General features: G+C 38.4%; 1 protein-coding gene across 2 annotated transcripts in view; it reads left to right on the forward strand.

Annotated features, from left to right (window-relative positions):
* Positions 1-2,442: 2,442 nt before the first annotated feature.
* Positions 2,443-12,314, forward strand: part of LOC122079289 (DNA mismatch repair protein MSH2) — a 40,648-nt gene continuing 30,776 nt past the window's right edge. For both annotated transcript variants that reach the window (XM_042645642.1, XM_042645643.1), the window contains exons 1-9: positions 2,443-2,732; positions 2,831-2,880; positions 3,003-3,035; positions 3,176-4,249; positions 4,461-5,015; positions 5,086-5,196; positions 5,320-5,409; positions 5,508-5,579; positions 12,194-12,304. In XM_042645642.1, coding sequence (XP_042501576.1) covers positions 2,684-2,732; positions 2,831-2,880; positions 3,003-3,035; positions 3,176-4,249; positions 4,461-5,015; positions 5,086-5,196; positions 5,320-5,409; positions 5,508-5,579; positions 12,194-12,304 — 2,145 coding nt within the window. In that variant the 5' untranslated portion in view covers positions 2,443-2,683. The remainder of the gene's footprint in view (positions 2,733-2,830; positions 2,881-3,002; positions 3,036-3,175; positions 4,250-4,460; positions 5,016-5,085; positions 5,197-5,319; positions 5,410-5,507; positions 5,580-12,193; positions 12,305-12,314) is intronic.

The following is a 12,314-nucleotide window of genomic DNA, read 5'->3' on the forward strand; positions in this document are numbered from 1 at the left end:
CCTATGGTTTAGATTTATTGTTCATTGGTTTAATCAGACAGCTCATATTAAGAGATACCTTTTTATGAGATCTACCGCCAGATCTGTGCCTCTGTTGCGCGTGCCCCCTATTTCATTTTAGGCTATCTCATTCCTCTAACTTCAAATTGTCATATCTCCCTCATTTTAACTCTGATTTTGGTGAGTTGTTATTTCTTCGTTTTTTTCAAGCCCTACACCATGGTAGTAAAAAAAAAATTGAGTTTTGAGTGAAGGAAGGCTACAGTTTTGGCAAAAGAATCTTCTCCCTTTTTGTTGGTTCTTGAATGAACATGAATACTTGATGATAATTGTTCTTAGGCCATTGAAAGAGGTAAAAGAGGTGGTTAAAGTGTGTTAATGATACATTAACTCAAAGCCAAAGAGGAAAAGAAGAAAACAATGATAAAATTGCTTATTGTTGCTTTGAATAGCAAGAAGCCAAGGAAAGAGAAGGTGTGAGCAGTGCAAGTTCCCAGTCATCCCAGACAATCGGTTGTGAGATTCCCTAACCCTTGATTTACATTATATACATGTAAGTATGTTAGGGTTAGTTGTGGATGAACTATAAGCACTCTAGCTAGTTGTGGATGTATATGCTAGGCAGGGCTTGACTGTAGGGCATTGATATAAGCCCAATTTAATTGTATTATTTATTGAGTGCTTAGTGGATGCTAAGCATTAGGAGTGGATGCTCCCGTGTAGTGGGTGCTACACATTGTACCAGCACTGTGAGTATCATATCAGCTTCAGCTTGATAAAATTGGGTGTGGGTGCTCCCGACTATGGGTTCAGTCAAAGTAGTGTATTGAGTAGGTACGAAGCTTTATAGACACTACTTAGGGGATGTAGGAAAATTGTCGAACCTCATAAAAATCCTGTGTTATCGGTGCTTGTTATTTGTATTTTATATTGAATTACGTGGAATACGAAATGGGTGTACACTTGGAAGTGTCTATGAGAGACTGAGTGTGCATACGACTGTGTGCAAACAGGGACATGTGTATCAAGTTTTTCTTCACCAGGGACAAGTTTTTAGGGATTGAAATTGGACTAACTGATTCACCCCCCTCTCAGTGACTGCTGGGTTACAACATGAACTCCTATTGATCGATTAAGCGCCATGTCTTCACATCTCCAAAGTCAATCATGAGTTAAAGAATCAAGCACCAACAAATTCCATCTTGCACATAAATCTCTTCACTCTAATGTTGGAATCGCTGATGTATGACAAGATTGGAAGGGTAAGGGGTCCCAACGAAGCTTGTTGATAGCTTTTGTAACTTCACGGTAGAAGGGAATCAAGAATGTCAAGAACAATTGTATAATTTTAAACCTTTTCATCTCATGTGTTGTTGGGCTGTGCTTGGATGCGTTTCAGATACCCAAGTATTACAAAGATTTACCTGAAATTTTAGGCTGAGAGAAGTTCTATCAGTTGAGGTATTACCCTCGAACCCGGACTGGTTCCATGGGTTTTTTGCCTCTTTTTAGAGGTAGAAAACGATAGCCCCTTTTGCCTTTGTTTCCCGATTCCTTAGCTATGAAACCCCTTCCCCTCTTTAGTTCCAAAAGTACCAAGCAAAATTGGGTTTTCCTTTTTTTTTTTTAATTTGTTGAAACCCAAATTACTCATAAAGGTTAAAATACCAGAAAATAAGAAATGGGAAAACAAAATTGAGGAATTCATTTTGCTTTTGAAAGGTAAAAAGAAGTTAATCTATCGTTTTCTCTCTTCAATTGTCAATTTGAAAATCAAAATAGAAGAATCAAGCGTCACCATTAACGTTCCATGAGATCGCCGGCGGAGAGGGTTGCAATTGTGGAGCATTGGACTGAAAGAGGTTTTGTAAAGGGGCTTTTTTCTTGAACTTGTCTGTATTTGATCGAAAGCTAAGCTGAAGCTCAACTACCTCATGGAAACCTCATAGAAACCCTCTGCAGCGTATCACCATTGTGTTGTTGCTGTGCGGAATAGCTTCCAAGGGGACGCGATCTCTTGCTATGTCCAAGGATGAGGAAAAAGGAGAAAAAAAGATATGTATAAACACAAGGGTAAATCGATCTTTTTACATGACATTTTAACACCGTCAGCCATTAATGGGACGATTGATAGAATCTTTAAACTATAAGGGAGGGGAGTGGAATTTTTGAAAGTACGTGGGAGGAAAGTGATATCAAGCCATACTACAGGGGAGGGGAGTGTAATTTCATCTTTCGGTAAATTACTGATGGGGGCATTATTTATTATTATTATTATTTTTTTCTTTTCTTTTTTGGTTACAATGCCCATCTAGGATTATGGGGAAAAAAGAGCCGTTACTCTACCTGTAAGACCAGACTCGGGTATGAACTAGGTCCAGCGGGGTCCAAGCCCTTGCTTTATATTGGATTTGAAACCAATGAGAACTCGGCAACGTTAAGTCGCCGTTAACTCTCACACTTCCAGTTCCATAGGGTGGAGGACGAGCACCACGAGCACCCACAAAACCCGCGCTCTGTTTCCCGCCATTGCCATCATCTGACATTTCATTTCGCCTTTACCTTTCATCTCCCCTCTCCTCTCTCCTCCCCCCTCTTCTTTCCATTTTTAAGGTTCGATTGATAGTAAAGAGTACTCACAAATCCAAAATTTCACAGAACCCTCTCTCTTACAGTGCTTGGAATGGAGGATAACTTGCAGGAGCAGAATAAGCTGCCAGAGCTAAAACTTGGTATAACCCTTTCCTCTCTCTCTCTCTCTGAGTGCATATTATAGGGTTTTTGTTTCATCGCATTTAACTAAAAACACCTCTGTGCTATGAAACTGTAGATGCCAAGCAAGCTCAAGGGTTTATTTCATTCTTCAAAACCCTACCAAATGTAAGGCCTGCCTTCTAGTTTTCATCTTTATTTGACGGAAGGGAAAAAAAAAAAAAGATGTGGTTGACATTTCATGCTCAAACTTGGTCTCACTGGTCTCACTTATTGCCTGTTTGCCGCAGGACCCAAGGGCTGTTCGATTATTTGATCGTCGGGTGTGTTCTCATTTCAAGCCGCTTCAATCCTTCTATTATTATGTTTCAATAGTTTCCATTTGTTATAATTGAAATGCCTTTATCTATGTATTAGTTCCTGTTGTCAATTTTTCCTGTTTGTGTAACAATATTTTGTTCAGGATTACTACACTGCCCACGGAGATAATGCGATGTTCATTGCCAAGACATACTATCATACAACTACGGCTATGCGGCAACTGGGTACTGCTTCTAATGGTGTTTCTAGCGTGAGTGTCAGTAAAAGTATGTTTGAAACCATTGCTCGTGATCTCCTGCTGGAGAGAACAGACCATACTTTGGAGCTCTACGAGGGTAGTGGGTCAAACTGGAGGTTGACAAAAAGTGGAACACCAGGAAACCTTGGTAGTTTTGAAGATATTTTGTTTGCCAATAATGAAATGCAGGACTCTCCTGTGATTGTTGCACTTTGCCCTAACTTCCGCGAAAATGAGTGTGTTGTGGGGATGGGCTATGTAGACCTAACTAAGAGGATACTTGGGTTGGCAGAATTTCTTGATGATGGCCAATTTACAAATGTCGAGTCGGCTTTGGTGGCTCTTGGTTGCAAAGAGTGTCTCCTGCCGACTGAGGGAGGAAAGTCCATCCAGAGCAAAACTCTGCTTGATGCATTGTCTAGATGCGGTGTGCTTCTGACTGAGAGAAAGAAAACGGAATTTAAGTCAAGAGATTTGGTGCAGGATCTTGGTCGACTTGTCAAAGGTTCTATTGAACCAGTTCGTGATTTGATTTCCAGCTTTGAATATGCTTCCTGGGCTCTGGGGGGATTACTTTCTTATGCAGAATTACTTGCAGATGAGAGCAACTATGGAAATTATACCATCCGGCGGTATAACCTTGACAGTTTCATGAGGTTAGATTCTGCGGCTATGAGAGCATTAAATGTCCTGGAAAGCAAAACAGATGCAAACAAAAATTTTAGCTTGTTCGGTCTTATGAACAGAACCTGTACTGCTGGCATGGGAAAACGATTACTAAACAGGTGGTTGAAACAACCTTTATTAGATGTGAATGAGATCAATTGTAGGCTGGATTTGGTCCATGCGTTTGTGGAGGATACTGCCCTTCGTCAGGATCTTAGGCAGCATCTAAAAAGAATTTCAGATATAGAGCGTCTGATGCATACTCTTGAAAAGAAAAGGGCTACTCTGCAACACGTTGTAAAACTTTATCAGGTAATATCTATTTCTTCTATTTGAACTTTGTTTGATTGTTCCAGACAGAAAAAAAATTAAGTTGTTTATTTAGAGTTTAATATTTAATATTTCAAATTATTTAAAAATGGATTTCCTAATCCTACACTGGTCTGTGTGGCTCTGCGGAGCATATTTTTCTTCTCTATATATCATTTTTCTTCTTTTCAATGGTTATTTTTGTTAAATGCAGTCGAGTATCCGGTTTCCTTACATCAGAAGTGCCCTGGAGCGGTATGATGGGCAATATTCAACATTGATTAAGGACAAATATCTAGATCCCTTTGAGCACTGGACTGATGATGATCACTTGAACAAGTTTGTTGGTCTCGTTGAAGCTTCTGTTGACCTGGACCAGCTTGAGAATGGGGAGTACATGATCTCTTCTGGTTATGACCCAAAACTATCAGCGCTGAAGGATGAGCGAGATGCAGTCGAAAAGCAGATACATAATTTACATAAACAAATTGCCAATGACCTTGATCTTCCCATAGACAAGGCACTGAAGTTAGACAAAGGCACACAATTTGGACATGTCTTTAGAATCACAAAAAAAGAGGAGCCAAAAGTTAGAAAGAAGCTTACCACTCATTTTATTGTCCTTGAAACACGGAAGGACGGGGTCAAGTTTACAAACACAAAGCTTAAAAAATTAGGGGATCAATATCAGAAGCTACTTGAGGAGTACACTAGTTGTCAAAAAGAGCTGGTTGTTCGAGTAGTTCAAACTGCAGCAAGTTTTCATGAGGTACCTAAACTTTACAGCATAGATTTTTTCTTGGGAATTGTTTCATAATTCATGGAATTTCCATGTGCAGGTCTTCGAGTCTTTAGCTGGGATTCTTTCAGAACTGGACGTCTTGCTTAGTTTTGCTGATCTGGCTACTAGTTGTCCTACTCCATACACACGACCAGATATTACTCCTTCTGTAATGATTTGTACCCCTCTCCTTTCCCCATGTATCCTTTGGTCTTCCATAGGATCATATATTTCTTTCTTTGTGAAATGTTTGTCCTCAAGAGTTTATTTTGGCTTCATGTTGAAATTGCAGGATGAAGGGGATATTATACTTGAAGGTAGTAGGCATCCTTGTGTGGAGGCTCAAGATGGGGTGAATTTTATACCAAATGATTGTAGACTTGTGGGTATTCATACAGTCCCACGCACAACGGTTTCTTTATCCTTTCAATGATTTTATTTTATTTATTTTTGAATAATCCCCTTATGTTTTTATGTTAGATAAGGGGAAAGAGTTGGTTCCAGATTATAACAGGGCCAAATATGGGTGGAAAATCAACATTCATCCGCCAGGTATGATATTTGCAATTTGTGGATACATTCTATGCTCCACGGAGACACACAAACACTATGTATGCATGTATCAAGAGAAATACAAACTCGTCACGAAAATCATCAGATATGGTCAAATAAAAAGCAAGATATATCAAAAACTGCCTAACACAATTGGTGAGGTTGTGGTGCTCTAAGCTCACACTCACCAGGAGGTTTCGTTTTCGAGTCTCCTGGCCGTTACCTTCCCCCTCCTCCCTTCTATAGTGTACCCATCTAAAAAAAAGCAAGATACATGAGCAGTAGCTGACATCAGAATGCTTTTTTATCTTTAAAGAATTTCTTTTTGGTGAATGATAAATTAAATAACAAGGGGAAAGGGGGGAGGGATATACAATGCCACAAGGCAAGGGGAGAGGAATACAACCCTAGAGGGTAGGTGGGGGGAGTTAGAATAGACAGAGGTGAGCCCCAAGATACAACAATAAGCCTATTTCTTAGGGAATCAACAACCGATCTATGGGGAAGGGTACCAAACTTGGAAGAGACGTCAAAGTAGATAGCATTCCAAATCTTATCGAAAGATCTAGAGTTGGAGGTCCATCTACGGAGGTTACATTCCATCCAGATATGGCTAATAGAAGCCCCAAAGACGAGTTTTCCAACAGTGTCGCAAATAGATCTCCCAGAAATTTTAAGTCTTACTAATTGCTTGAAAGGAATAATTACATCACCTTTTGATGTCAGCGTGACTTAAAATTAGTAGACTTAAAATTGGAGGTCCATCTACAGAGGTTACATTCCATCCAGATATGGCTAATAGAAGCCCCAAAGGTGAGTTTTCTAGCAGTGTCACAAATAGATCTCCCAGAAATTTTAAGTCCTACTAATTGCTTGAAAGGAATAATTGCATCACCTTCTGATGTCAGCATGACTTAAAATTAAGTATGATAAGAAATTTGACAAATAGAACATTGGGATTTGGGAAGATAAAATGAAGCAAGAGAAAACTTCCTTGGACCGGGCCAGACTTGTTTGAGAACCTAGACCGAGAACCGGGTCCAAATTTGGGTTTTTGGTCTAGTAGGATAGTTTGTTTTTTATTTATTTATTTATTTTTTTAAATTTCTATTTTGGGATTCTTTGTAATTTTATTATTTTCTTTTTATTGGAGTTTTAGTTAGAGTTAGATACTTAGGATTTCAAGTTTCCTAATGGCTTAGTTTCCTAGTTGAGTTACTTTCCTAGTTTTATAGTAGTTTCTATTCGTAGGAATCTTTATTTTCTTTGAATATTCTTGTAACCCATTACCCAATGCATTGGTCAGGTTTGATGGAATAAAAAGTTCGAGTAGTTACCTCCTGGTTATGGAGTTGTGTGACTAGGTTGGTCGAATGCGATCTCTTCTTCCATCTTCTCTTATTATTCTCCCTTCTTCCTTCTTTGCTTCCTTACATCTCAAGTACGGCTTTCATTCTCCTCTCATCCTTTTCTTCTTTATTCCTCGCTGAACTTCTACCAGTGTTACCAGTAGTCTGCCCTACGGTACCAACAGTATTCTTTGGCTGATTATTGATATCTATTCCCTCCTTTTTTCTGTCAGATTTCACCTATAGGTTCCTTTCCTCTAGATGGCTCAACCTTCCAAATCCCACACTCAAAGTCGGTTCTGGTTTTGAGAATCAGATCCTTGATCAGATTTGGTATCGTGTTTGCCGCTGGGTTTGATTTGCAGAAATTGTATCTCCTTCTCCACATCTTATTTGGGAGTGCGGTGGTAGCAGTCAGTAGGGCTGGGGAGGTGCTATCCATCAATTGGAATTGCAGGCCAAATAAAAATCTGTTTCCCGATTGGAGTTCTTCTTTCCGCTAGTCTGTTCATGGTTGAAGGTCGAAGACAAACCTTCCATCGTGGGTTACTTTAACCCCTTTATTCCTTGTTCCAAAATTACTCCCTATTCCTCTTATTTCTGATTTGTCCTTCAGTTGTTTTCATTCCTAGTCTGCCATTTCCCTTAAAAGTATAACTTTCCATGTCCTAATTTCTTTGCTTGCTCAAAAGGGGTCCTATACTGTTCTATATAATTACAAGATTGCCATCGACTCTGTTATTTGAGTTGTTTATTGTTTGGGTGCTCCCAAGTGATCTCAATGGGGTTTCCAAACCTGGGATTGCATTATATAAGAAAGAAATAGAAATTAGCAAATAACTTAAAAATAAAAAGAAGAGTTGGACTAACAGTCTAATTTAATTATTAATTATGAGACCTCTATGTAGCTGCAGTTCACACATGGAATATTTAGGATGTAAATAAACACAAAGATGCAACATTAAAGAAATAGTTCACCTAGTAATGAAATAATAACATTCCTTTTGAACCTCATTCTCTTGATCATTTTCTTCTTTTCACCATATCTTATGTAATTTGATGAGTTTCTTTTTTTCGGTTGATAGAGGTAGTTTGATAAGTTTTCTTGGAGAGTTTTGTTATTAGGAGAAGAAATAAGAGAGATTTGCTGGCAGATTCTATTTGGTATGAAACCAATGCACAGGAAGTGTTCAAGGGTTAGTAATAATGAGGGAAAAACCTATGACAGTTCTTAATGTGAGATTGTGGACTAAAATGGCTCCAAATTTTAAGCATCTTGGTATTTTACCTTCCAGTGTATCAATTCCTGCCATGCATATCAATGGAAAGTCTATTAAAATTGATTTAATGATCCACACCTTCGTATCAAAACTTTGTTCCTTGGCTTACCTTAGCCAGTGGTAATGATTGTTGACATGCCTTATTCTCATCAAGCAGAATTTTTTTTGCGCGTGTGGAAGTGGGTTACTAAACAACTTACCATTCAAGATGGCTAATTGATGCAGATTAATCATAAAAAAAAAGCTTATTTTATTAGGAATAAGCCTAGGGTTGGGTTCCATACATGTTGGACCTTTGATCCTATGTGTTCGAGTGTAATAGACCACTTTTATGGGTCTAAAAGGGGGGGCTCTAAGATTGAGTACGGGATTACCAATTAGTTTCCTTTTTTCATTAGTTTCCTTTTTTCATTAGTTTCCTTTTTAGTTGGGTTTGATTTGAGTTATATTTGTTTCCTTAGGAGTCAAGTCATTAATAGTTAGTTTCCTTTTTCAACTAGTTTCTAATTTCAGTTTTTAGTAACTATTGTATTTGGAGAATATTTGGTTTTCTTTTTGAGGAACCTTCTATTTTGTAATTCCCTCCCCCATTAACATTATAAATAAAGAAAAGGAGGCTCCTAGAGTTGAGAATGATTTTGATAAAAAAATTAATGGATGTTGCTATTGTCTTCTTCATGAAGAGTTGTTTTGTGTTTGACAAGGCTGATGGAATTGGTGTTTGATCCAATTGACTCTATGCGGTATGAAGCCCAAGAGGTTCCTTTCAAGTGTTCTTCTTCTTCCTTCCTCAAGTATCCAAGGTACTACAGATCTGTCCAAGCTCTACAGGTATTAGAATCAATCACTCTCAATTCTGTCCTGTAGCGAAATCAACCCAGATTTCAGTTCTGTTCTGTTCTATTCTGATTTCTATGACTTACCATGGTTTTGTTCATGTTGGGTGGACTGTTTGAGACTTGTGTCAAACCCTATTAAGCCTGACTCATCAGATTACTAATCTGATCTGAGAATACCTAACCACTGACATCGATAGCTTGCTGGTTTATCCAATATGGTCCTTCTATTCTGATCTATTGTGCCGCTATTTGGGCTATTCATGGTTGTTCTTCTGATTAAAAGATCCTGAAGTTGAGACTTGGTTAGACCCGTATCCTAGTCTACATTACTAATTTCAAGACAGTTGTTGCAGTGCAAAATCTACGATGGTGAAGTTGTCTGTGGAGAAAACAATAAACTGAATAAATTCTTGAAGAAAAGGTCACAGACACATAGGTGGTTAATTTCAAGACACTTATAAATATATTGGTACGAATAGTTTTCTTATTAGGGTAATTTATGATCTTGAGGGAAATTAGATTCCCTCTTAATATGTATGTGATTTTGCATTGCAGGGACAGATGTTCCTGCTTGCTTCATGTACACAATGTCCATTAAATCCTCGTAGATTGATTAGCTTAGGTAATACTTCAGAGTTTTAAGTTTTTCCATGTGTCCATTTCTGCTTATTTCAGAATTAATTATGAAGTTGACTTCTTATATCACCTCAAAAAGTTCAAAGTACCCCTTTTTTTCTAGGGTGGGGGGGGGGATGAGGGGGTTCATTTTGCACCTGTAGAAAAGGTGTACTCCATAATTTCTCGGGAAATTAGAGTTCCTATTCAACACATTTGAGAAAATTTCCTATCATGATTGGAAGAATTGTAAGCCACGTTTTTCCAAATTGACCTTTTTCCTTTTATTTAGATTATCAGCTGGGTTAGGGTGTATCTTTCTTTCTTTAAAGTGTGTAGTTGAAGTCTGACTTAATGGTGAGAAGTATAGGAGTAGAGCTTAATGTGATTCTAACCACTAATGAATATTAGGGTTTAGAAAACCCTAATATTATAGTGGGTAGGCTTGTGGTGCAATGGTTAAGTGGCAAATATTTGTGGAAAAGAAGGACATCTTGCCAAAAATTTCCCCCTCTCTCAGAAAAGAAACAAAGTCATGCATATGCTGTCCTCCCTTCTCCAAGAAGATCTCCATGAGGCAGATGTTGAGTCTTTGTACTCTCTTGATGAATCACCCACAGATCTCTCCCTTTTTGCTATTGATTTCCCAGAAACAGACTCAGACTCAGAGTAAGAAAAAAGAGAAAAAAAGAAATTGCCTAACACTGTGAGTTAGAAATGGTATCAGAGCCAATCCCCTCCCCTTTCTCCAGCTAAACTCCTCCTCTGGCCGTCCCTCTTCTTCGGTTTGAACCTGTTTTAGCTAAAGATACAGTCTAGGCCACGCCCTTTTGTAAGTAATCCCTGCTTATGGTTCCTTCTGTCAGAAAAAGACCCTTGAGTGTGGTGGGCTTTCAGGCTAAGAATGCCGTTTTGTGCCATTTTTGGCTCGGGTTGCTTTGAAGTTAGGTACTATTGCAACATGTTGGTTACATGTTTCAAAACTTGGAAACAACCTCTCCTACGTAGCAAGGGGTAAGGCTGTGTACACAATGCCCCTCCCAGACCTTGCTGTATAGCAAAAGCCTTGTGCATTGTGTATGACAGAAAACCCTAATAAAATCCAGATCTGCAGGGATAAGGAATCAATCAGATTAAGAGAAATTTAATAACTCAGCACATGCAGATCTGATTTGGTCCAAATTCTGATAAGTGGTTAATAACTCAGCAAATGCAGATCAGATTTGGTTCAAATTCTGATAAGTGGTCTATTGGCGAAGGGGATCAGCTCAGCAAATATTGTTCTAAATCTGATGGTGAGTCTTGAAGATATGGAATTTCCTACTCTAACTAGGAAATCCAAAACCCTGACAAACAGTAAATTCGATGGACAGTTTTAAAGGGTTTAAAACAGAATTCTAATATGGCTGTAGTTAGGGAATTAACTAGTAATCAGAAAACCATAAATCAGAATTAGTAACCCAGATTCAGAAATCCAGAATTTTAGAAAGTAGAGTTGAAATTCGGTTGCCTGAAGTAAAAGAAACTTTAAGGAGGATGAAAATATGTAAGGCAACAGGTCCAGATGGGGTTCCAATAGAAGTGTGGGAGCGCTTGTGAATCTGTGGATTATCTTGGCTAATTAAGTTGTTTAATAAGAGTATAAGCATAAGAAAAATACTAGATGAATGGAGGAAAATCATTGATTGGCATGTCAGCTCAAGCATGGTTCGTGGTCTCGGTTTCTGGCATGGTTTTGCCTAGGCTCAAAACCGAGGTTTGGCAAGATCTTGGTTAAACTTGGTATTTCTTGACAGGAAGTTTCGGGGATGGGTTTCGGTGGCCATATGGCCAAGTTAGCCCCTGAAACTTGTCATCCAACCTGTTTTAGGCCTTCTAAACATAGTGGAAACATTAGATTTTTAAAAATAAAAAATAAAATGGTACTTTGAGTTGAGACCCTATGTTGGTAGTCTACGGTGTAGGTGAGCTCTACCCTAGGCTATTCCACGCAATATCTAGTACCACTAGAACCTATATAATTCAAATAAAAGTGTAAAACAACTTAACTAAGTGGTCCCCCATTTTGAGTCACATGGGGAGTTAGTTTTGGCCAATTGACTGTTTAATTAAATATACACCTTATAGATTAGCCATGTGCCAAATTTCAGACTATAATAAAAAAAAACACTACCATGTATCTCCATGCACCCTCTTGTAATCCCTAGATTTTCAAAGCTTTATTTTGTCACTTGGTGAGCTACATTTGAGCTGAAGCTTCACATTTAGGCTGGGGACCTTGAGATCCACCCATCCACTAAATTTAGGCCCATCTTATCTGCCACATGGCTGATTTTTAGGGCATTTAGGAAAGAATTCTAAGTGAACTGTCCAGGAAACCTTACCATTGTATATTTAGTTTGATTTTTTTGAAATCTGCTACCAATTTTGACCATTATTTAACCATAAATAGTTTTACATATTAGTGATATTATTCACCAATTTGATTTCGTCCTGATTGGCTTGATCACTCTATTTGTTGCTGCTAGCAGGTTGGTGTGAACATCCTGATGGCACAAGTTGGTTCATTTGTTCCTTGTGACAAAGCAAACATTAGTGTTCGTGATTGTATTTTTGCTCGTGTAGGTGCGGGTGATTGCCAAGTGAGTTGAA

Source organism: Macadamia integrifolia, chromosome 5 (assembly GCF_013358625.1).
Source record: "Macadamia integrifolia cultivar HAES 741 chromosome 5, SCU_Mint_v3, whole genome shotgun sequence".
NCBI classification, from domain to species: Eukaryota; Viridiplantae; Streptophyta; class Magnoliopsida; order Proteales; family Proteaceae; genus Macadamia; species Macadamia integrifolia.